This window comes from Onychomys torridus, chromosome 2 (genome assembly GCF_903995425.1).
Source record: "Onychomys torridus chromosome 2, mOncTor1.1, whole genome shotgun sequence".
In the NCBI taxonomy this organism is placed as follows: domain Eukaryota; kingdom Metazoa; phylum Chordata; class Mammalia; order Rodentia; family Cricetidae; genus Onychomys; species Onychomys torridus.
In genome coordinates, this window is record NC_050444.1 from 1,652,453 (window position 1) to 1,678,782 (window position 26,330).

At 39.2% G+C, this 26,330-nt stretch overlaps 1 protein-coding gene across 6 annotated transcripts in view; it reads right to left on the minus strand.

Moving 5' to 3' along the window:
• LOC118577749 (suppression of tumorigenicity 18 protein) overlaps window positions 1–26,330 on the minus strand; it is a 157,752-nt gene that overhangs the window by 36,317 nt on the left and 95,105 nt on the right. For 5 of the 6 annotated variants that reach the window (XM_036178391.1, XM_036178392.1, XM_036178389.1 and 2 more), the window contains 7 exons: window positions 24,907–25,097; window positions 17,108–17,893; window positions 12,991–13,125; window positions 11,685–11,775; window positions 10,356–10,460; window positions 4,977–5,170; window positions 2,724–2,935 (listed from right to left, as the gene is read on the minus strand). In XM_036178391.1, coding sequence (XP_036034284.1) covers window positions 2,724–2,935; window positions 4,977–5,170; window positions 10,356–10,460; window positions 11,685–11,775; window positions 12,991–13,125; window positions 17,108–17,893; window positions 24,907–25,097 — 1,714 coding nt within the window. The remainder of the gene's footprint in view (window positions 1–2,723; window positions 2,936–4,976; window positions 5,171–10,355; window positions 10,461–11,684; window positions 11,776–12,990; window positions 13,126–17,107; window positions 17,894–24,906; window positions 25,098–26,330) is intronic. The other variant, XM_036178393.1, reaches the window with a different exon arrangement.

The following is a 26,330-nucleotide window of genomic DNA, read 5'->3' on the forward strand; positions in this document are numbered from 1 at the left end:
AATGTTTCTGGATGGGAACAAGAGGAAAAGAAGTAACCAGCCATCTTCAGTTCAGATGGAAGGCACTGTGAAGCCACCTGTGCATGCCCCAGCCACCACAGGCCCACCTCTACCTCAGATGTCCAGGGTGGAGCATTCCTTTCCTTCGGCTTATTGGTAAGCTCATTGAATCCAGCATCTGAAGCTCAGTCTGAAGTAGTGGTTCTCAAGGTCTCTAATGCTGCAGCCCTTTAATGGAGATCCTCGTGTTATAGTGATCCCCAACCATAAAATTATTTTTGTTGCTACTTCATAACATCAATTTTGTTACTGTTATGAATCCGAATGTAATTTTTTGTGTTTTCTGATGGTATTAGGTAACCCCTGTGAAAAGGATATTCTATCTCCAAAGAGGTCATGACCCCTAAGTTGAGAACAACTGGTTTTAACCATTGGTAAAGACAATGCCAGTGCTTAGACTACACTTGCCAACATGACTTACATACTGACATAACTATAGAATAAGAAAATCTGTTTTCTGCATTTGATTCTAAATATGAAGCATAGGAGATCTTATGGGAGTGAACTTTCAGAAATAAAGACATTAACAACCTGTGATAGAGAGAAAAACTCAAATCTCCTGGAGGAAGAATGAGGCCCACATGCAATGCTCAGGGGAAGATGGCATCTAATCCCATGTTTGCTGGCAATAGCAAAGCCACACATCCAGCATGGTTTGCTTAGATGCAGGTCTACAGAATTAATTAACCAGTTTTTGTTTTGATTTGTTTTGCTTCTAAAAGAGTTGTTTCAGCAAATTTGTGAGAAACAGTTCTATATTCATAACACCAACGAAGACAGAGTTCTACAAATTGGTACAATTGTGTAGGAATGTGAGTGCTGTTCACACTGATGCTGAAGAGAGCCATAACTATCCTTTGTTAACAACCATTGTGTGAGGTAGGTACTTCTCAGAGGAAAATGTTTTAATATCTCTGGCAGGCATAAGTACCTCCTTTCAGAAGTTGACCTAAGCCATTTCTATTTCCACTGTCCACATCCAGGCATCAGTGGAGAATGCAAGGAGCTGTATTGGAGAGGACATTATCTTAGGAAAACCAGGTCTGCTGCATAGAGCCTTGCTGACACAAGGAGTGGACAAACGGACATTAGAAAAGGATCATATGGCTTTTTGAAATATGGTGGTTAAGCAGGTGTTTTTCTGATCAGAAATGTGTTTTGAAAAGAGAGCAGACTGAATAGAAAACACCACTCAACTGTTAGTCATCTCTGTGTTACTTGCTTGACATCAGCAATTAAGTGGACCCTGAAGATCTGAGGTGAAAGAGCATTCTGGGGACCAGGGAGATGTGCACATGTGCAGCATTTGTCTTAGCAGTGCCACTCAACTGCTTCACATTGAGTAACTGGGACGGCAGACCTTATTTGCTATGAGACAGATTAAGTCAGGCACATAGCACTAGGGAGGAAAATATTGAAGTAATTCTGGAACCAAATATCTCTATTATTATGCCTTAAAAAGGAAAAATAAATCAGACCTTAAAATGTCAATTTAAAAATAAAGTTGTGTTCTAAAATCCCTCAAATTCATCTCCTGTGTCAGTAATTTGTGACTGGCATTATGAATTCAGAGTTTGGTATTTTCTCCATATTTTTAGAGGATATATTTTTTCTTTGTCTAAGAACCTCATTTGTTTAAAGACTGTTTTTGAGTGGGTTTTGGCAACCATCTCTTCCTGGGGTTTACTTGGCTTGGCTTCTTCCAGAAGCTAATTCTGATTCTTCTGTCAAATGCTTGGTGGCACTATGCTACCTGCTTTCCTGAAGACCTGGCACAGCATAGGCAAGCAGCTGACCACACAAAGATGGGGCTGCTCTTAAAGGGAAATATCTTAGCTTGCATTGCACAGACTTCAGGGTCTGAGACTCACTCAGGAAATCTTCCATTTTAAGCAAGGGTGAAATCTGTGACAAGAAATGTCTGGGTGCTCTATATTGGCAGGCTTCTAATCATCTAGGTAAGTGAAAAGTTCTTTGAGTGAGGCTATCTGTATAAACAGGAGAAACACTCTGCCCTTACTGCCTCCCCTGTGGCTAACTGCATGCAGGATATTTGTGCATTCATTAAGTCACCATAAGTACATAAATAAATATTTCCCACAGTTAGAAAGGAAAGCTATGGAAAATATGATTAATCTCTTAGGAAATGCACTGTACTCACAAAGGTCCTAGAATTTGATTCTGGACTGAACATTAAAGCCTCTAGTCTCCTTAGTCTGATGAGTCACTGTACTGTGGGTCTCATGAAAACACTACAAACTTGATGTCCTCATGCTATGCAGTGGTGACATGTACACCATAACTCCATGGTCAGTTTTGAAAATGCTCCACCAGCCACTGTTTCTAAATGGCTCTGATCTGCAGATGGTGAAACAGCTTCCACAGAAGAGATGCATTTTAACAATAACTCTTTTTCCTTGTTCATCAAATACCTCAAAACAGACACAGTGATGTGATTTTCCTCAACCACCTCATAAGTCACTGATCCTCAGATGACTGTACCTCCAAAATAAGCCCACCTTCCTTCCTTGAATCCTTTGAGAACTCATCCCTGCTTGGGTAGGGAGTAGGGGAAGTGAGTGGATGCAGTGAGGAACACGAAAGGCAGTTGATTCTCGAGTCTCACTTGCTGGCCCACCTTCCATGCTCTTGGCCTAGCTTACCTTGGCACGCAGGCTCTGTGGTTTGTTGGAGAGGATGTCTGTGGCTTCCCTGCAGCGGGTGGAAAGGTTCAGGATGGCAGCAGCTGCTGCTATGTGGGTGTCTTCACTGCACTGACCGTGGCCATAAGAGCTGGCATGGATTGTGCTCTGTGTGTGGGCGCCAGCACTAGGCAGCCCATTAGGAAATTTCACTGGATTTGAAAAATGCTTTGCTGTTGAAGAGAGATTTGATTAGCAATTGCATGTACTCAGCTTCAGTCATCAAAGATTTCTTTTTAAGACAAAACATCTTTCATTAAAATAAATTAAAGCAGAACCATTATCTCTTGATACATTAAATGGTTACCCAGGCAGGTTTCACCAAGGTGCACAGAGCAGATGATATGATTCTTCAAAGATGCCCATGCTCTTAAGAGTTTTTGTATTTTCTTTATAGGTGACAGAAACTCCAACATCAATGTTACAGGACAGTTGTATTGGCAATATGTATGCAAAATTGTAGACTAAAAAAATGAGCCAAGCCCATCATACACAGTAAACAGCCCAGGACAGGCATGTATACAAGCTGAACAAGAGGAAGACCATGACTCAAGGGTGGGGCCAGGCACCTTTCAGGGGCTGCTCTCACTGAGGCTTCTGCTTAGACAGGGTGTATTTTTATTACTTGGAATGAATGTTTGTTCTATACTTAACTGGGACAGAGTCCTCAGTGACCTGAGCAGAGGACAGAGAGAGTCTATTCTCAAGGTGAAGAGATAGGCCATTTAGTTATCAAGGCTGACTTTCTGTGTTTTGTTTTGGGTATCATGGATTCTCTGAAGGACATAATTATGCATATATCTCTTTACTGTGGGCTGTTTGTGAGCACCCCTCAAGGTTATGGGAGAAACATCTAAGATATAAAGATATAAAAGCACTTTGATATTAGTTTTGGATTAAATATTGCTTATTTTAAAGATTTGCTTATATTTTAATGAAAAATATTACTGAATATTATTAAACTACAAGAATATGAAATGTTACTAATTCTATTTATTTCTTTTATAACTAAAATCCAAAACAATATGAGTCTGTAATGTACTTTTCATCCACCTTCATGTGATTTAAGTATATATGAACATGTATACATTGTATACATCTAATAAAAATATTTATGCAAATTGGACTGCTAGATAAAAAACATTATTGTGTAGATAGTTTTTTTTCTGAATCTAACAAGCTGCCAGTGGCTACTCAGGTTTGCTGGGACAACTTTGATTAAGAATAGGTAGATTTTCTTTATTATGTACTTTATCAATGATGGATAAACTCCTTTCAAGTTTTCTGATCTATCTGGAAGAAGGTAGAGGGGTGAAAACACAGACTTTGTACATGTAAGCATTGCTCTATCCATGGGATCTCCATTTCCAGGTAGGTTTTAGGTAGCCTTCTAGGATCCTGAAAATGTGGGTCAATGTGACATAATGAAGCAAACACTGGACTGACAAGATGCCTACTCCATTCAGATGGAAGAGCTGAGAAATTCACAGATTTTTAAGGCTATAGTAACTGTATGGCTCACAAAGGACTCCAGGTGGGTACGTTTCTTACATATTGCCCATCATTTCTGTTTCTAACACCTGTTTCTCCATCTTTTCATTAGCATACTTAAGAGAAATGTATATACAAGACCACCAAGTCTTATACATTGCACAGCTGTTCAGTTCAACCTTCTGCACAGATGTATGAGAATTAATGAAAATACTGTTTAACCTATTTTCAAGGTTTGTATATTAATTAATCCTTAAATTTATTAGTCAGTGTTTTGACAGTCATACGTTTTTATCCTAGTAAATTTCTGATTCCTTAAATGGTTTTCTGGGGTTTTTCAGCTTTCCCTACCTTCAGTCTGATGGCTTTTGATGATTTCAATATTTTAAATAGTATTACATATTTCATCTTATTAGATTGCCACAACTACAACATGAATTAAAATAATATAGTAAAACAGCTGTCATAGCTTTCAATATATTAATCACAATCTTAATTATCTCTTCAGCACTGTTATACTTAGATTCAATAATGGTACTATCTGTGAAATAACTAATAAAATATTCAGTGTAACTTTGATATAAAATTAGTACTGATGGTTACTTACTTATTTCACTATTGTTTCCTGTCATCTCTAGAGATTTTATATTTTAAGTTATAACCCCCCTATACACAAGATGCATTTTAGGGTAATGTGTGTTAGGATTCAAATCTGAAGCTTACATTCAGGAAATGGTGGTGATTTTTGTCCTTGCCCTGTTTGTAGGAGAGGACGTTTACCAAAAACTTGTGCATCGAAACTGGCATAATCGAATGGTACTTTCCCCAGCTTCTCTTGTTCTTTTGATGCAGTAGCTCTTGGAGAGGTGATGGCTTGTGAGCGGAAGTTAAATTCAGTTTGCTTCACCAAATTTGTCCTGGTAAGAGGGAAGAAGTAGTTTGAAGAAAATAGAAAGAAATTGTTGTCAGGATTTAGAGTGGATGGAATTGCCACTGCCTGACAGTTAAGAGAGACACTACCCAGCATTTAGAGAGGATGTGCTCACAGTACAGTGGATGCTCAGAGATGCCGTGAGAGGGGATGCTTTGGGTTGAGTCTGGTTATGTTGCTGCTCCATGCTCTGTGTCCAGACTGCTACCAGTAAAAAAGGGGTATTCAGTCCTTTGCAGAGATATTAAATGTATTGTCATTATGTGTATTATGTATTAAACTGTCATTATTTCAAGATGTACCTAAATTACTATATTACTATACTCATAGAGTTCTACTCTAAGTCTGAGTTAAATATTCCTGTAGATTTTTTTGTGTCTGAACTAAACAAGAACATGATACCTGTGCAGCAAGCTCTGGCCAAGCAAAGTAGAATTCTGCTTAGCTATGGTCTGAGTATTAAAGATCACAAATAAACATACCTTTCAGAATTTTCAGAATAAAAAATATTTTTCACTTTACTTTACAACAAAATAAAATGTTGAAAATGTTTGTGATAACTTGTGGACTGGGTAAAACTTTTCAGATTGTACATTAAAAATATTTGAAGGATTCATATGCAGACCCAGGGTCTCCCAGTTCTTTCAGCTTTTCCTTCAGGGCAGTCTAAACTCCTCTTTGACTCTGATAACTCCTAGCTACCACACTAACCTGAGATTCAGATGAGTAACCTACATCTTCTTCCCTGTCCTCCAAACCAGTCTCCCTAGACTTACTCTTATTACTGGTACAGCCAACATCGAACCCAATAGTCTACCTCCATCCCTAAGGACTAAGCCTCTTGGTATGGGCCCAGGGTCCTCCTAGTTCTTCCCAATATCACTCTTGACTTTTCCTAACTTGTTTTGTGACTCCTGATACCCACAGAACAGCTCTCTACCAGGGATTTCAGAGCCACCACACTTGATTAGGATGCAGACTAAGCAACAGAAACCAAGGACAGGAACACTCACCAAAAAAAGCATGAAACCAGATATCTGCACCAAGAAATCCTAACTCCAGATCCTTAGATCCCAGCACAGAATCACAAACAAGAACAACCATAAAATATTCCTCTTTTAGAAGCCAGAAACCGGGGTTGGGGATTTAGCTCAGTGGTAGAATGCTAGTTCGATCCTCAGCTCCAAAAAAAAAAGAAGAAAAAGAAGCCAGAAACCATATTGCAATAGGCTCACACCAATGCAACTTAGCTAAGGAAGTAGACAAGGGCTTCAAAATAGCAATTATACATATGTTTAAGGACATTAATGATATGAATAAATGCCTTGATGAAGACTGAAAAACTCTTAACAAAAAGTTGAATGAAAATAATTTAGGACATTAAAGTAGAATTTAACAACAACAAAATCAAGGAGAATCACTAAAGGAAACTTAAACTAAAATAACATTGGAAATGAAACACTTAGAATAACAAAACACCACCCTTACAGCTAAACCTTACCAACAGATTAAAAGCATGAAAAAGAGATTTTCACATCTTGTTGAGAAGGTAGCAAAAGTGGGTATCTCAGTCAAAAAAAAAAAAAAAAACCATTAAAATTTATAAACAAGGAAAAAACCAGAACGAACATTCAGGAAATCTGGGAAACCACAAAAAGACCAAGCCAATGAATGATGGGTATAGAGGAAGCAGAAGAAACCCAAGTAAAGGCACAGAAAATAGTTTTAACAAAATCATACAAGAAAATATCCCCAATATAAAAGAGATGACTATAAAATTACAAGAATCACAACAAATATCAAAGAGATAGGATCAGAAAAGAAACTCCCCCACAACACATAGTAATCAAAACACTAAATGTACAAAATGGTAAAAGGATATTACAAGCTGCAAGGGGAAAAGATCAAGTAACATATAAAGGCAGAGCTATTAGAATATCATCTCACTTCTCAGAGGAGACTCTGAAAGCTAGACAGGCATGGACAAGCTCTGAGAGAGCACAGATGACAGCCAGGCTACTACACCCAGCAAAACTAATAATAACAATAGACAAGAGTAGAAAACACTTCATTATTAAAACCTGCTATGTATCTGATAGAAGAGAAAGCGGGGAGTAGGTACTCACTGGCAGAGGAAAAGACTTTCTGAACAGGATGCTGAGAGGTCAGGGTAAAGGAGGAAGTATAAGGAGGAACAATTAACACTTAAAGGCCATTTGAAAAGTCATAAGGAAACCTACTACTATAGGAGCTTTCTAAAATATAGATGAATATAAGAAATAAGAGAAATTTAATGAAGTTACCATATAGTGTGGGAAACAATGCCCCAATTAAATATCTCATGCCACCAGGTAAAATTCTCAGTGCTAGGAATGGGTCACATTTTATTGACCCAATGGGCCAAAGGGTTCCTATAGACCACCCTCACCCCTAGGCATAACAGGTGATTTCTAAGTTTATTGGTTACTCTTTACAACCTGATTGTAAGGACTTTTGTTGAAAAGTCCCCTGCCATTGAAAAAGCTGGTACCTAACTTGAAGCTTCACTACTACTGGCTAGCATTTATGATGCAAGGTATTCTGCACACTACCAGAGAACAAAAGTAACAGTATCACCCAGCTATAATCTTGGAACTGACATCAGTGACCTGCATGAAAGATACTAGTAAATAGTGGCACAATGTTATGGGAGTAACCAACTACATTTTGGTTTTAAGGCCCACTCCATGAGTTGGAGCCCATTTCTGATTCTGCTAATGTGGTCAGGAACCTGAGAATAGATTTGTCATGTATCTATGGTAAAATCTAATAAAACTGTTATGCTAAAGGAATGTAGCTCTAAAATGACCCCTAATGATATACTGTTATACCCATACATCAGAGTATTGCTCAACTCTCATCAGAGAAATTTCTTTTTGAAGTAGATTGGAATTAATACAGAGACCCACACCTGGTCTATTTTCAGAGAGTGAGAAATTTTTGAGCACTCAGTACTAAATGGGATGTCTTCATCAAACCGTTCCCCTCAAGGTTCAGGGATCTACATAAGATAGGTAAAAAGACTGTAAGAGCCAGAAGTGACTCTATGAAAACAGTGTCTTCCAGACACAACAGGACTTATGCACATATGAATTCACAGAGAGTGTGATAGCATGCATAGGGATCTGAACAAGTTCAAACTAGACAAAATTGCAGCATAGAGAAAGAGAAGTGGACACAAAGTCCAACCCCCCCTCCCCCCATGTAGAATCTATTTGGAATTGATTCTTGCTGGGAAAGGGAAAATTAATTTTCTCCACTGTAGTGTCACTGGGTATATCAATATAGTCCAAGGCATACCCATGCTCAGGAGTAATTGGTGAATACAAAACAGACTCCATAGTATATAACTGTGTGCATGCACATACACATATTTTGTTTTGTTTTGTTATTTTTGTCTTACTTGTTTTTTGTTTGTTTATTTCAATTTTAACTTTTTGGGTTTTTTATTTTTTAGAGTAGGGAAAGAGTGAGTGAGCACACATGAAGTTGGATGGGTAAGGAGGTGGTGAGAACCTGGGAGAAGCTGGAGAAGGGGAAACAATATGATCAAAATATATTCTATGAAAATTTGTTTTTGAATAAAGAAATGCTTGAAGGAATAGTGGATGTAACTGTAAGTTGGTTTGTCACCCTAAAATTGTATAAATATTCTAATCTAAAATGACATTAGTTTATAAAGCAATGAATATACAAGAAATTCATTGCAGCTTTTCATAAGCCTACTTAGGGAGAAACAAGAAAACATTCCAATACTAATGAAGAATCCCATGTTAAGATTTCTTATTGCTACATATTTAGTAATTTGTGATCTTCATTTGATGTTTTTCACTCATGTGACTTGGATGTAGGTTTTGATTCTTTCAATTGAATCTTTAGGAAAAAAATATCAAGAGAAGCCACATCCTGTGTGTTTCCCCCTATTTTTTTAATTGTCAACATGATACAACCTAGAGTCAACTTGGAAGTGCGACCCTTAACTGAGGGATTGTCCAGATCAGACTAGACTGGGGCCATGTGTGAGTCACTGCCTTGATTGATGGTTGGTGTAAGGGCCTTGCCCTCTGCAGGCAGCATCCATTCCTAGACAGGTTGGCCTGGGATGTATAGCAAAGCTAGCTTAGAGAACAAGCCTGTAAGTAGTGCTGGCCCTTTGTTTCTTCTTCAGTACCTGCTTGAATTCATTTTTTTTCATTTAAATTTTTATTTTCTGTGGATAAATTTTTTCCTACATGAAGAGTGTTCTAGACCTCTGGGAACTGGAGTCATGGATGGTTGTACACTGCCATATGGGTGATGGAAACTAAACCCCAGTCCTTTGCAAGATCATCCAGTAGTCTTTACCACTGTGTTATTTCTCTAGGTTAACCCATGCCTCCAGCTTGAATTCTTGCTCTTACTCCGCTCAGTGATGGATTGTGCCCTGGAAGTGTAAACCAAATAAATTCATTTCTCCCTCACTTTGCTTTTGGTAAGAGCATTTTATCACAAGAACAGAAAGCAAAGTAGAACACCCTAGAAATACTAAAAAGCCTACTAGTTGTTTTTGCATTTATAGTGGCTCATTAACAACATTTGATACCTTTCTTTTCTCTCAAGTAACTGTTACTACATGCATAATTGTTACAAAGTAAACTTGTATTACCTTAAGTATCAACACTCATTTTATGTAAAATATCTTCTAAACTACTAGATATTATGAGGAACCTGGGCACTCAAGGGACCATGGGAGATACTTTGTTACTAGCTACCTATCATGGAAGCCCTGTGCCTATGTGGACCTAAAGACAGCACATAACAATCACATACTTTGAATGTTCCTGATGGAGTTTCCTCCAGGCAGAAAAGAAATCAGTCACAAATGGGAGCCTACTTTGTGTTATATTAGTGACAGAGAATTGGATTAATATATGTGATTATATATGTCATTCCTTTAGGTTCACCAATATTATGCTAGCCTTGTAAAGATAGGGACTTTAAGTCAAACTTCTGAAAGTTTAACTAGATCATTTGAATGATGCTGCATTGCCTAGTCTCTCAATATACTGGTGACTGAACATGACATGCAGCCCTCAGAGCAATGGCACATGTGGGACAGAGTTTCTGCTGGATCCAATGAACAGAGTTCATACCTGTGAGCCTGCTCAGGACAGTGCCCAGCTTGGGAAGAATCAAATTGACTTTTGTCCTGTGTCAGTGCCAACTTTTCAGCTGCAGCAATTGGACAACCAGAAAGACTGTTCAAAAAAGAAGAGTTGGAGGATGTGAGAGAGTGTGACAGTGTGGTCTGCCTTGGCACAGGCACACAGCACCCTAGGCACACAGCAAATGTTAAGTCATATTAATACTTCACTTAGCATCATCATCATACAAAAGATCCTGAAGTATTTGCAAACTGCAGTGTCTACATTTGATCCCTAGCTCCATCTCAGAGATGACAAGTAGTGAATATATTTAAAGAAAATCAAAGTTTTATGTAATGATTCTGAAACTCAGTATTTTAAATCGAATATGTTCATTCACACACCACACAATTGTCTGACAACAGAAATTAGTATGATAAACCTATGATTATCTTACAAACTTTAGCAAAATTTTAGACTAAATTTTATATCTTAGTTAAATTGAAAGCACAGATATGAAATCTTTTGGCAATATTCTTATAAGCCAAACAATAGCTCATACCCACACACCACACATGTAATATAAAATGTGCACATAAAAATTAAAAAAACAAACAAACCAGGACTGGAAAGATGACTCTGTGGTTAAAAACACTGGCTGCTTTTCCAGAGGACCTGGGTTTGATTCCCAGCACCTACATGGCAGTTTATAACTATAACTATAACTCCAGTTCTAGGAAAGCCTACACCATCTTCTAGCCTCTGTGGACATTGCACAGATGTGGTGCAGAGATACACATGCAGGAAAAACACACATACACATTAAAAATACATAGTAAAAATAAAATAAAATTTCACTTAAAATATCCATATGTACATACCATGTATTTGTATGTAAAATCACACACAATGTGCTTTATTTTAGCTTACATTTTAATAAAAATGCCATATACTCCTTGCATGGTCTTCATTCAAAGCCCTGTACTGTACAGTGAGACCCTTCTAAATGTCTATTGAGTGGAATTTGTGACAACTCATAAGGAACACTGATGCCACCCTCCACTATCCACGTATGCTGCTGAGATCTAGGGAAGAAAAGAATATGCTGTGTGTGGCTGTATGGACATGGAGCCTGAGCATCTCTAGATACAACGGCTTCATTATTTTAGTTGACCACTAATATAATTTTTCCTGAGATTGAGACTACTTGTTAGCTATTTCAAGAGGCAACATTTAATAGTGACATAACAATTCTCTCAACACATGACCTATTATTTCATTTGTGGAAACTTTTTTTGCAGTTCACAATGTAAATGATTGGCAAGTCATCATAATTACCTTCTGTGAGTGTTGCGATTGCTGTTCACATGTCCCCTTCCTGTGCACCCTGGGGTGGGACACTTGAGCACATTCTCATGCATGGCAAGAACTAAGCACAAAATACCATGTTAAAGGTAGGAACAATTTACTATACATACAACATAACATACACACACACACATACATAAGACACCATCAAATTTACTTTTCTATTTTACATTCAAATGACTTCAGATAGGTAGTCCACCATGGTTCTTCCTGGGATGTATTTGTACTGAACCAAAGCTCCTCATTCCTTCAGAAAGGAAGCCCGAAAAGATAGCTCATGTCTAAACTGCTCTGAGTGCCAAACAGTATTGACCTAGATCCCCCTCCCCCAAATGGCTCTACTCACAGTGAATTGAGGAACTGTTCTGTGTGCTTCTGGGGCCACACACATGCTGGGACAGAGCCTGCTGCCTCTCTACCCTGAGAAGCTCATCATTGCCACTTTTCCTTCTAAGTACATTTCTCTACGGTGGCAGAGAGTTTATTTTTCCACAAAACTCTTTCAATCCTTTCCCTGTAACCTGGAGGTCTGTGTATGTAGCCCTTTTTATTTCCTAAGTGGTGTTATTTTGCATGTGTCCATCTACCCTCCCCTGCCAGATGACTACTGGGAAGAGGAAGACTGAGTGAAGCCTCAGAAGGCTGGACTGAGAAACTGCTAATGCCACAGCTAGCGTGGGCTGGAAAACTAGTGACTTGCCAAGTCATGACTGTTGGGAATCTTAAAGTATCCCCACTTTCACCCATGGGGTAGACCAAGAACTGTCCCAATAACCAGATGAGAAGTCATGTAACAGCCCAGTGTTCTCAGCTAGTCCTTCCCTTTCCTTCTACAGCCTAGGGCATTGAAGAACTATGGTAGGTATGAGAGAGGAAAGGCTGCTGTTGCCCTGGGGGGCTCAGATGTGACAAGGCATCCTGAGAGAATTCCAAGGAGCATGTGATCTCATGTTGAGGGCAGGTCAGGAGGTCACTGCATCTGAAATTACTATTCCTTAATTTTTCTAATACACTACATTTTAAAAACAATAGCTAAACTGGGCACAGTAGAGGAAGAGGCAGGCCAGGGCTACATAAACTAGACCTTATCTCAAAATCAGAAACAAACAAATACACACAAACACCTCAGATAGTTACATGGAAATTGCTTAAAGAAACATGGAGATAGATAATGTTTTCATTCCTAATTCTAACCAGAAGGAACATAGGACAACCATGTGAGGCTGTGCTGTGTGTATGATGGCATAGGTATGTCCCCAGGATAAGGAATACTTACTTTCCAGAGGAACTCGCACTTTGTGGGGGCACCCGGAAAGGCTGCGGTGGTGGGGATAGAGCCCAGTTACATGCCCTGTGCCATCACAGCCAGGGATGGGGCACTTGGCCTCCCTCCTTTCAGGCCTTGGTGAATCTATAGAGAAATTGAATTGAGACACTCACATGGTGTTTCTTCCTCATCATTCAATAGAGTGGCCTTGCGGGTGTCACTCACACTATTCAGTTTTGCCATCACAAACATTCTTCTTATGTTGCCTTTGAATAAAACCCTCAACTAAGACCCATGGAAGCAAAACACATATTCAATTTTCTTGGATTCCTAAGCAAAGGCTGACACAGGGCAAGGGACTGTTAACAACAGAGATGATTTTAAGTTGTCATATCACATATTATAGTTAACTCTTTACTATGAAAAGTCACCATGTGCCAGAAGGTGAACATGCTCCTGAAAAGGAGAAAAGAAAAAAAAGCGAGAAAGGAAAATTTATTTAACCTCAAGCCATCCTCTATTGAGAGAGTTTAGAAAAAGGCAGATTTAAAATTATAAGACAAAGAGCCTACCATATAGGCAGAAAGCCTCTCTGGCTTTGTCCTTGTGGATCCCTGGCAGCAGATGAATTTGGGGGTGAACCAGCTACTCACATAAAAGTTGAGCTTGCTTCCTGCAGAGCAGTTGATGTGAGTCAATAGGCTGTGTCCTACACAACCAAGTGAAGAAAAAAAAAAAAAGCAAACAAAAAACTCCCCAAGATTCTGCATCCCTGAGGACATCTCAGCAGTATGTGAGGTGACCACAGAGGGAAGCTGTGGTCATTGCTGCAGAGATTCAGAGCTGAGGTGATGGAGAAGCCTTTGGAGGGAAATGTCCCAGTGGGGCATCTGAGGAAAGGTAAATACAGAAAATGGGGCTTCCCAGCCACCAGAGGATTAAGGACCTGTGAGGGTGGGACGGATGCCACAGGATAGGAACCCAGGATGGGAGGGATGAAAATAATCTTAGGAGTACTGGTATTCAGGGTGTTGAGGGCAAGAGAGGCTTATAAATAAATAATATAAATGAGTGCAGAATAGCAATGAGGATGAGGTTGGCACTGACACTCTCAGACATATAAACACACTTGCATAGGTACACATGCTCACATATGTATGCATGCACATGCATACACATACACATTCACATCCATGTGCATACATGTACATACACACATGCACACTCATATAACACAAACACGTGCATACACATCCATACATTTATGGCCAAGACGCTAATTAAACTTGACACAGAAATGCAATCTTATGGTCCAGACTGCCCAAACTTGTGCTCAGGATACTGATCAGGAAAAATTTTGTGTTCATGTGTTCATGTGTGTGTGTGTGTTGGTCAGAAAACTAGAAGTATGTGAGTCCTCAGAGAAAGAAGCAAAACAGCCTTCAGAAGGGGTATGCAACTTTCAGTGTGGACCAATAAGAATACTGAGCAGTCTCGAGGCCCTATGGTGACGATCAGTAATCTACAAGACCCTGCTCATAAAGCTGCTGGCTTAGAGTAAGAGGAAAGGGCCTACTGTGTGGGAATGGGAAGGCCACACCCTCCTGTATGTTGGTATTGTGTTCCCCAAAATATTGTGCCCCCTAATAAACTTATCTGCGGTCAGAGACAGAACAGCCACAATATTAAACATAGAGGATAGGCAGTGGTAGCACATGCCTTTAATCCTAGCATTCCAGAGGCAGAAATCCATCTGTTCAAGGATACAGCCAAGCATGGTGAATCACCATGCCTTTAATCCCAGAAAGTGAGCCTTTAATCCCAGGGAGTGATGGTAGAAAGCAGAAAGGTACATAAGGCGTGAGGGCCAGAAACCAGAGGCCTTTGGCTGGTTAAGCTTTCAGGCTTTGAGCAACACAGTTCAGCTGAGATCTATTCTGAATGAGGACTCAGAGGCCTCCAGTCTGAGGAAACAGGATCAGCTGAGGAACTGTTGAGGTGAGGAAGCTGTGGCTGTTCTGTCTCTCTGATCTTCCTGCATTCACCCCAATACCTGGCTCAGATTTGATTTCATTAATAAGACCATTTAAGATTCCTGCTACATGCCTGCTCTAAGGAAACAAACCAGAACAGGCCACTGACATGGACTGTGTCAGACATCTCCATGGTACTACATTACATGAGCAGACATGCCCCTATGATACCAAATCACCCCAGTTGTTAGATTATAAGCAGTCCTAGGCAGATGGGGCACAGTAGGCTGTGTGTGATCTAATTATATGAGGGCATGGTTTCAGTAAGAAGGAAGGGCTGAGGATCCTCAAAGTTGTAGCCAGCACTGACAGTCCAGGACAAGTCAGGATGCTGAAAGTTGAGTGCTTAAGTACAAAGAACCAAGGGCAGGGATGTCCAGGAAACAGCTTTGTTAAGTAAAGACAAGATTTAACTAAAATGACTGATGTGGGGAGATGCTCCTTTCTGTACTCTGTAAGAGAAAAAGAGTATATTAAGATTGTGATTTGTATGACTTCGTGCATACAAGTTTTACTTAACAGTAATATAATGCCAAATTTCAAGTCTATTTGGGCACATAAGACCTGTATGCCATTGGTCAAAGTCTTCAATTTTTGATAGAAATTAGCTGAGGGGTTTGACACCATTGCAAAGTGCCACTCACAGAGAAGAGAAAAACTATGGTGTCTGTTTTGATGTGCTTCCTCTCTTGGATCTCGTCCACATGACACCACATTTCTAAGCACTGACAGGGCTGGCGTTGAGCACTTCCCCTCTTCAGCACAGTGTGTCTGAGTGAAGCCAGAAAGGGTGTTGGAGATAACAGGGCTGGCACCTGCCCAGGTGAGGCCCACTGACAGTCCACCGTGCACCTTTGTCTGCACCTCTCTCCTGGGCCTCCCAAAACAAAGCTGCAGATGAAATGCTCTGGAGGGCAGAACCTGTTTGCATGATAAGAAACCAGAGCACAGGCTCAGGGCAGCTGCTCAGCCTGCCTCTTCTTTCATTTTCTTTGTATAGCACTACACAATGAGCAGACTTCATCCTCCAGTGCTGCTGTGTCCTGGTTTGCTTGGGACAATCCTCCGTTATACCAAGCAGACTTGCCCCATTGTTCCTCTTGCTCCTCTTACTTGACAGGTACCACAGAATAGGTAGTGTAGTGCTTACACTGTTCCCCATCTGCAAATGTGGCGAGTTCCATAAACTTACTGTCCCACTAAAGCAATGCCTGGCTTGTGTCATTACTATACTGGAGGTCTGAATCTGACTGGACCCTGGACATAACCCATGTTAAATGTTTCTCTGGGCACCTGCGGACTACTGGGAATAGCCATTCACAAACATTACAGGCTACGAGTGTGAGAGTGTGAGAACAGGCATAGTCCTCCACCAGGGAAGATGTGTCATTCACCTGTCATTGGAAAAGCAATCTAAGGTCTTCTCCAAGCACATTTCTTCTGACAATTTAAGTCCAATCCAGCTGTCTGTGGGCTTCCATAGGCAAGCTGGGAAAGCACCATCTTACAAATATATTAACACGGGGTTGTGGATTTAGCTCAGTGGTAGAGCGCTTGCCTAGCAAATGCAAGGCCCTGGTTCAGTCCTCAGCTCTGACAAATATAAATATAAATATATATATATATATAGTTTACTCATAAGAAGCCTCAGAACATCCTGCCTGGTTTATGAGTGACTTGATGTCTGTCATTTTGAAGCTCGAAAACAGCCTCATAATCCCACAACAAAGGGTAGAAAGAAAAATTAAATTATAGGCTTGATTTCTCTAATAAAATAAGTTAAAGTCTTCTGGAAATGTCCAATCAAGCACTGTTAAAAGGTAGATACGGTGGGATTCTGAAGAGATAATTCAATGAGAAAATCAGAAGGGGTAAAGGTTTCAGGTGTTAAGACACTATAGCGCCCACAGACTCTAAGCTAACAGTAACGAAAAGGGTAGCTACAAAGTAAGAAATGGCATGCTTTATGATTACAAACTGATTTTTAAATTATGTTAAGTTGTCAAATGGCTAATTTAGAAGGAATAGACACACTTAACATTTCAAACTCTAAATCAACTTTCCTCCTACAATGAATACAAAAATGAACTCACGTTTATTGTTAAAGATTTGTCTTCCACTGGCATCAGTAACCTTGGTTTGTCTCTGTTCCTTCACCAGATGGTCCAGGAGAAAGTGGTCCAGCTCCTTGTAGGTATGATGGAAGACAGAACCACGTTCAGCCTGTAGAGCAATAGCTTGCTCCAGCAAACTCAGGTTCCCCTTCACTTTCTCCATTTCTCCAGGCTCCTCTGTAACTGGGACCAGGCTCTCACCATCTTCAGCCTCTGGGAACGAAGGCTGTGCTTTGACAGCCAAGGGTTCCATGTGGGATTTCTGTGGCTCTGTAGCATCAATATCAGAACCACATTTGTTCTCACAAGGGGTAAATTTGTCAACTTCAGCTTTTATCTCAGAAACCTCCAACAGGTCCTTGTGATTGTAAGTCAGCTTGTGCCTGTGGGCTCTGTGAGGGTCAGTGTCTTCTGATGAATTGGAGCCACTGCCCCACCTATTCTCTGCACTGTCAGAGTCACTTTCACGATCACCAGAAGCGCAGAAAGGTGGCTGGGAGCTATAGACTTTGTCTCTTCCATCCTCTGAATGAATCATAAAGCATTCATCTGCCTCTTCACTCTCTGCTTTTAAAGACTGGATGCCACTGTCATTTAAGTTCTCACTTATGGTTTGCATAGTCACACTTTCTTCAAATTTGCCTAAGTGCATTAGAGATTTAACCATGAGCTCTGGATAGCACATGTATTGGTCTTCCTTCCGGAATGAGTTTTCTTGTGCAGGTGAATGAAGGGTCTCATCCATGGGCTTTACCATGATTCCCTCTACAAAAAAAAAAAAACAAAAAAAAAAACAAACAGATGTTGGGGAAAAAAACAAAACAAAAATTAAAGGGCCTTGGTATAGTGGCAGGAGCCTATGATCCCAATACTTAGGAATCAGAGGTAAGAGGCTAGCAAGTCAAGGCTAGTCTGGACCACCAGTGAGATTCCTACCTCTAAAAAGTAACCAATTAACCAAACAGTAAGGCAAAAATATTTTAAGGAGCTAGTATAACTATTCATATACATGTGAGTTTATATACACATGTATATGTATGAATCTGCATGTATATGTACATGGATACTGGTATGACTACAAAATATGCATAATGTGTAATGTCTATTAATTTTACAAAGATTGATGAAAAAATACAAATGAAATAAAAATAAGTTTAGTGTTTCTGTATCTTTTGCATGTGAAGAGCTAAGTCCTTTTAGGGTACTGTCATGACTGAAGTTGATACTTTGGCAACACAGCACCACACATGAGGTTCCTGCTCTTACACCCTCTTATATTCCTGCATTTTAGCAGTTAGGAGGAACTTGAATGTACAAGCTACACACTGCAGAAAAATGTTCATCAAATTTCTCTGGATCATGGCAAGTATTTTTAGGGATTATTTGAATTCTATTTGCTGTAGTTTTCATAAATATTCTCAGCTTTTATGCAACGTTAACTAAGATACAAAGACCTCTACACAAATTGTGACAGAGGTACTCTGAAGCTTTCAAATCTTTCTGCTCACTTTTTGGTGTCACATTACAATTCTGTATTCAGGGAAACACAAATTGGAAAATATCAGGCTTAAATATTTTAAATAGTAATATACTTTCTTGTCTGACATATGCATGTATTTGTGTTATAAAATAAAGGAGATGAGGGACACTTGGTTTGAGGGTGTCAAATATGAGCAATTTGGGTCCTGTGACTAAGAGCAGACCTCCAAATGTCCAGGCCATTCCAAAGAAGCTGTCAGTACCACCCCTTTACTTGTCTTGTTGCATGTATATATGAATGTATGTATGTATGCATAATGTATGTATGGTCAGTTCACCAAAGCTGCCCAATGCAAACTATCCATATAGATTCTCAGTACACACCAAGCTGTGAAATTTATCAAACAGCCTGTCATGAGTCTGCCAACATCCACCAGAACAACAACAACAAAATCAAACAAACAAACAAAAAAACCCAACCATTTCTACATTTCAAAGACAGGTGGGGGATGGGAAACATCAAATGATAAGCCCCCTTAAATACTGTTAGACACCAAGTGAAGTGCATTCTGTGTTAATAAACATCTTTGGAGGAAAGTATAGCCATCAGCATGAAGCTGTAGGAGAGGATGTCTGTTTGGAAGACAATGTGTAGGTTTTTTTTTTTTTTTTTTTTTTTGTCTCATTCAATTTTTTAATAAACATTGTCTCTAACAAGGACACTCAAAAATACATCTCCATCATCTTCCTTTCTGGCAATTATCTCCTTAAATCAACACTGGACTGCCAGGATCAAGTAAATATTGCCATAGTAACTAAAAGCATTTTTGGATGCAGAGAAGAATTCAGTCACAACACTAGCCCCTGTAAATAATGCTGATTATAGGGTGCAGTCTTTTGTTGGGATCTATTCAACACAAACTGAAAAATTTAACATTTCAGTTCCTAGAAAAGAGGCTGGATAAACAAGCACATAATGTTGATAGGATAGGCCTATCCTCTCCTGAATCTGCAATCAGAGCAACTCCAGCTTTAAATAATATATTAAACATAGTCTAAAATGCAAATGAAGTTTTTCTCAATATCACAGTTGGCTATTAAGAGAAAGTGTAAAGGGTTATGATAATTTTAAAGTATTATGAACTACAGAAAACAAATAAAAAGCATTTTCAGTGAATATGCTCAATTCATTGAACTGTTCTCTCACTCCACTTAACTACCCACGTGCGTACAATAATGATTTATAGACATTATACCTAATTATGCATATTTGGGCTGTGTTAGAGTGCTAACAAAAGCTCTAGAAAGCAACAATTACCTCTGTTGCTTAGCTACATAGTTTAAAATATTCCTATTAAGTGCAGATCACCAGAGAGGCGGAGTAACAAACTCGCACATGTGTGGACAATGCACTTCGTTGAGTGACTGCCAACTACTTACATTTTGGGTCATTTCCAGTTTACATCATTGTTTGGTTCAACTGTGTGTTATATGCTAAAAGAAAGTATTTATTAATTGTTCTTCAGAAAGTGGGAAGCCCCAAGCCAGGGGTACCCATACTGGTTTCTAGGGATAGTCTAAGTCACAAATCTACATTCTTTGTTCTGAAAAGCCTTCCCAGATTTCACTGTGGGCATGTGAAAAACCCTAAGTTAGCATTTGACATGACAGACCTAAGACAAGGTGCTGTTTCTCCCAGCCCTGCCACTGGCTCTCTCTTTTCTCTACTCTGCAGTATTATTTTTCTGAAGAGTAGTAAGGTCTGTTGCAGAGGCGTGGAGTTTGAGCTCTGTTGTTAGTGTCTATGCTTGCTGGACAGGCTACTCAGCCCACCAGAGCCTGGGGTTTCCATTTGCACTGTGGGAACAGCAGCCCAGCCTGTGCATTACTACAGAGATCACAGGAGCACGCAACAGGCAATCAGTAAATGATGACTTCCTTCCTCTCCTCAGCTGCTATTTTCAAAGACTAACATCAGGGGATTAGGGGGCGCCTCAACATGAACAACTGTTGATTGGCGTACTTTCATCAGTAGAAGTCATTCCTAAGGAACATTGGAGGCTACAGAGAGGAAAGCTCAGCAAGGTGACCACATAGGTCTTTGAGGACTGCAGCACAGACTGGCATCTGCCCCTCAGAGCTAGCAGCTGGGGCACAATATACAAATATGTGAGGTCTAGAGACTACATTTGCCACTGGCTAGGCACCATCTGCTTATATGACTCTAGTCAGCTCTTGCTTTCTGGAGACTGGGTTTTCATCTTCAGAATGAGGACAGGCCAATGACTAGATGAACCTGCAGTCCTTCCTAGGACAATGAATGTGATGTGCCTAGTGCAGTGCCCCATTCTTTGTTCCACAATACTACAAAGTGCTTTCCAGTCCATCTCACAGAGGTCTCCCAGGGCTTGCTTAAGACCACACAGCTATTAAGTAGAGGGCTAAGTCTAGACCAAGGGCCACATGTCTTGTATCCTTGTTTCTGTTACATACCGCAAGTATCCCACAGCCTAGAAAGCCTTACTAGCTAAGATGGTTCATGCTACATGGTCATTCTTAGGAGAAGACACTAAGAATATTAATAGCCAAACACTTTTCCAAATTGAAATCTTTTCCATAATAAATTTATAATAAGACACTTGAATCTACTTCCAGTTAACTTAGGCTGAAAAGAACAATGATTCTTAAGTTATTGGTCAAAATATGCAAATACAAAAACACAAAACTCTCATACAACCCAGACCTTAACTTTGCTAGTATCACAAAGATGGCAAATTGGGAACTCTAGAGTCAACTCCCAGCAGGGAACAGGCTGGCAGTTTTAGAAATGGCCTAGGCCTTTCTCTGGCCTGTGTGAACTGCCAAGCATGTTTGGTGGGTACGGACTTGGGCTGGGAAACTTCCTTTTGTGTAGATTTTTTTAAAGAAAAGGGGTTTGGTCTGGCATATAAAAGCTCATTTATTTCTTTATTTCCTGACTATAAACCAGGTTTCCATGATGAGTGGTTGGTAATCCTATATATAGTTAGTGAATTTTCACATCTATCTATCTATCTATCTATCTATCTATCTATCTATCTATCTTTCTATCTATCATTTCTCTGAACTCCACTGAAAAAGTCACTGATTTTGGAATGAACTCCTTAGTGTAACTAACTGGGTTTATAGCCATTGGGTTCAGTTCTGCTTTTGTAACCAGTGAGGACACTTTTACAGGTAAACTCATTTATTAGAACTTTTGAATGTGAAATTTTGGCAGGAAAAAAATCATAGAAAAATTAATTTATTTTCTAAAATTCTGAGCCTGGAGTGGTTTGTTCTTTATTTTTTTATTGAATGTGACATATTAAAAGTATAATTTCATCTCCTAGAAACTTCTGTGTTTCAGGCAGGCATTCCCAGGTACTAAGCATATAGGCCATGCTGCTGGGAACTCTACAACTGGTATAGTTTGAACTCATGATGACTTTCATTTTCTGTCTGTTCCAGGGGTCTGACCTTGTCTTGCTTCCTGGTGTTTACCTCCCCAGGAAGGAAAGGATTTTTAACTACCTACCTTAGTGCCCACATGTAGTTTTTTTGAGTCAGGTTAGAATGTGGAGTGGTTTGGGCCATAAAAAGGAATGAAACACAGGATTCAAGAGCATGACCTTAGCCTTCATGAGTCCTTTATACTCTCATTATCTGAGCAGTATAGCTGAAGCTATAACTAGACAAACTCCTGTTAAGGCAAAGGCAAAGAGGTGCCTGGAATAGAAGAGCACTGAAATTAGGTAACTTCTGTTGGACTAAGTGCTAGCCTTCACCCCCTCTACTTCTGTGGCTGTGCTTAAAATTCTGCAGAAGCTAAAGGTAAGTTAAAATCTTCTCTCTGTTGACCTAGGCTAGAAACATTTGTGACCTGTCATTTTTAGAAGTTGCAACTTCAGGTAGACATTGTGAGAACTCTGTCCAGTATGCATTCTGAAGGGAATATGGGCAAGGAGAACTGAACCTGTAAAGCACAGCTAACTATCTGGAATAGAGTTACTTTGCTTGGTTTTTAGATGATCTGCTAGGTAGGTACTTTCTCCCTAGACTGCAATCTGTGCTACTTTCAGAATTAACTCTCTTTGGTCTTTAGTAATTTCATCTTTAAAACCAAGACTAGGTTTCTACACACTAAGTGACATTGTAAAATGGACGAAATGGTATCATTTAAAGTGGCTGAAATACATAAAGAGTGGAAAATTAATCATCACCATGGTAATTTCAGCATCACTATCAGTAGTAGCTCTAATATTAACTGCAACCATTAGCCTTTGTAAGCCTGCAAATAGATGTCTATAAATGCTTATGACTGAATATTTTACTGCATATATTTGAACAATATTCACTTAATTGATAATAAGCATTTATGATGATCAACTTGTTAGAGCAGAAGGTGGGAGGTCTGCAGACCTTCTAAAGCCTTTGGCTCATGGACAAGCTGCATGGATAGACATCAAATCCACAATGGTCTAAGAACTTGTGCTAAGATCAGGTTCCATCTGTCATGTCTATGAATCAATACAGAAAAGTGGCCAGACCAAGGATATAGAAAAAGTTAAAGATGATTACAATTTCAATATGAGCCCTGATACTCAAAATCATATACTAACTTTGAGAAATCCTAAAAACATCATTATCCATGTACAAATAGGAAAAAAAACACAGAATCTTCAATATTTAGCCAAGATAATAAAGATTCTCGGCCTTGAAACTTGTCTTCAGTCAATATATTTTTATACCTTTAAAAATAATATTCAGAGGTATTTATAGAATTCTACTTATAAAAATATAATCTACAAATATTACTACCTTATATTTGTTTAAGTTTTCAAATAAATCATTTACTTATTATTATATGTTGATTCCCTAAATGTCACAATCAGGAAAGGGTATATATTCAACAGGATATGTGCATGTTTAATTCTAGTTTTTATTAGTCAAGCCTTATATCTTAAACTTTTCATAGCTTTTGAGATTTTTGCATGTCTGACACCTTAGTCTCATGCACAAACCAATCAATGACACTTCAACTCCTGCATGCGCAGTGCTTGCCAGCAGCTGAGGACTGGGAAGACATAAACTCTAGGTCCTTAACGTAGTAGCTACATTTCACTCATCCTGTAAAGAATGTCTGAAGAGTGAGCAAAGGATTGAATTACTGTGTTATAAAGATAAGCTTAAAAGGCTTATTTTAGAAATATGTGCACAGAGGTATCTTTTCTATTGTTCTCCCACTGAAGAAGCCTCAAGGGTGATAACCTTCGGTCACTTCTATAATCTATTGCTCTAGGTATTTTTTTAAATATGCAAAAATATTAATATCACAGAACACCTACATTGAGTCATGCTATTACTATTATATTTTGCAGCTAAATAATGCTATACATATTCATAAAATATGTGTTAATGTTTTAGCTGTATATATAAACAACAAATATGTATGTATATACATATCATTAATGAACATTACATTGACCTTTATAATTGGAAAGTTATCTTAAATCTTAAATATGTCCTGTAATTTGAAGGATTCTTTTAGAAATTAGCTATCTACTCAGACAGACTCTTTAGCTTTAAGGCTTAGTGTCTTCTACTTTCTATACAAAGAGGCATATGATGGGAATGTTATTCTGTATGCTGTGAATATATGTTGTTCTGACTGGTTAATAAATAAAGCCATTTGGCCTATGTCAAGGCAGCTTAGAGACAGGCAGAAAATCCAAACAGATAGACAGGAAGAGAAATAAGAGGCAGAGAAGATGCTGCCAGCTGCCTCCATGAAAAGCAAGATGTAAAAGTACTGGTAAGACACAAGCCATGTGGCAAAGTATAGATCTATAGAAATGGGTTATAACTTAAGATATAAGAACTAAATAACAAGGAGCTTGCCATGGCCATAGTTTAAAAATAATATTGGCCTATGTGTGTTAATTTGGGTCCAAGTGGCTGCAGGACCTGTAGGTGAGAGAGAATTGTTCTGACCGTGGGCCAGGCTGGACACACAAAAACTTCTGCTACAGGCATACCTCAACCATTACTTGAAGTGAGTCCAGGCCACAGTCAATCTGTGTCTATAGATGCTAAATTGAATCTGATGAAAATAAATAGTGCCTTAATAAGTGAATATTGAGTGAGGCAAGTGTTTGGGTTTTTTTTGTTTCCAAAGCTAAATCTACTTTAACAGCCACAGTAACTATATATTCTCCACAGACTAAGAATGACTTTTGGTGACAGGAATATATAAAGTTTGGGCCATGCCTTTTTGCTACCTGCATTGGAGTGATCATTCATTTCTAAGAGGCCATCATCCTCATTCCTGCTGTCTGGGTTTCCTTTGCAGTCCATGTCTGGGCTGTAGTGTCGGGGTTTCATTAATAGAGATTTCCTCTTGTTAACGGGCACTCCCAGTGCCTGCTCTTCAGCTCTCCTCTTCTTTGCTACAGAGCAATCATATGCAGCCCTGGAGTGAGTAGAGCAGGGCAGATTTAGAACACAGTAAAATATACTTGCTGCTGCTTAACATTTGACTTTCACCACGTCTAACTTAAAGCACCTGGGACCAGGAATTAGGGTCCATCATTAATGCTAACAGTCTTGCTGAGAACTGTACTTCACTGTCCATCAGGAGTATTTAAAAATTCACTGTTAATACTGAGTAAGCATATGCTAATCTGTGTTTCACTTCTTTACATACCCGGGAAGTGAAATAAGACTTGAACCAGGTTGCAAGCCCCAAGAAACAGCTAATGTGAAAAATACACCACCAGGTACAGAGAATGTGTAGTATGATAAAAACCATGGGTACTCCAATAGTAACACAACCCTGAAATTACTTGTCTGTGTCACATTCATGCCTCAAATTTGAGATACCCTAGGTCATGGGCCCTGATTTGACTGAAAGAGCAATTGAGCAAGAAAACAAGCTATGTCTATTCAATCAATCCATCTCCAGTGACAAAAATGTGAAGAGTTGTTACACAGAAATGTGCCTTTGGATTCTCACTCATTTGGCACACATGCAAACAAATAAAAGGAGAATAAATAAGATTTATTTTTACAAAAATGGCCAACAGTTTATCCTTATTCCTGTTCTCACATTGTTCTGTTTGGAAATGATCCCAAGGGAGACCCTTTCAACACAGGTTTCCTGTATGCACCTCACACAGAATGCAGATTACTGTGTGAAGTTAAGAGAATCACTCTCCTGGCAAGATCTGTGATGATCAGAGGATTTCAACAATAGTGAATCTATGACAGATATTGTTAAATGCTATTTGAAGATGAATGAATGAGCTTCACATGAAAAAATCCAAGAGAAAGAATCCTGGAAGCAGCAAAATAGTTTACTAACTCAGCTCCGAAAAAAAAAAAAATCTTGGGCTGGAGAGATGGCTCAGTGGTTAAGAGCACCGAGTGCTCTTCCAGAGGTCCAGAGTTCAATTCCCAGCAACCACATGGTGGCTCACAGCCACCTGTAATGAGATCTGGTGCCCTCTTCTGGCCTGCAGGGACACATACAGACAGAGCACTGTATACATAATGAATAAATAAATATTTTAAAAAAAATCTTGGTAATACTAACAACTGGTCAGAAGCCCCCTTTCCGCTCTAACAGGAATACTATACAGAGATGGTGACAGTGACATGTTCAGGAAAACAATTCTGTGAAGTCAGATACACATTCTTAAATATA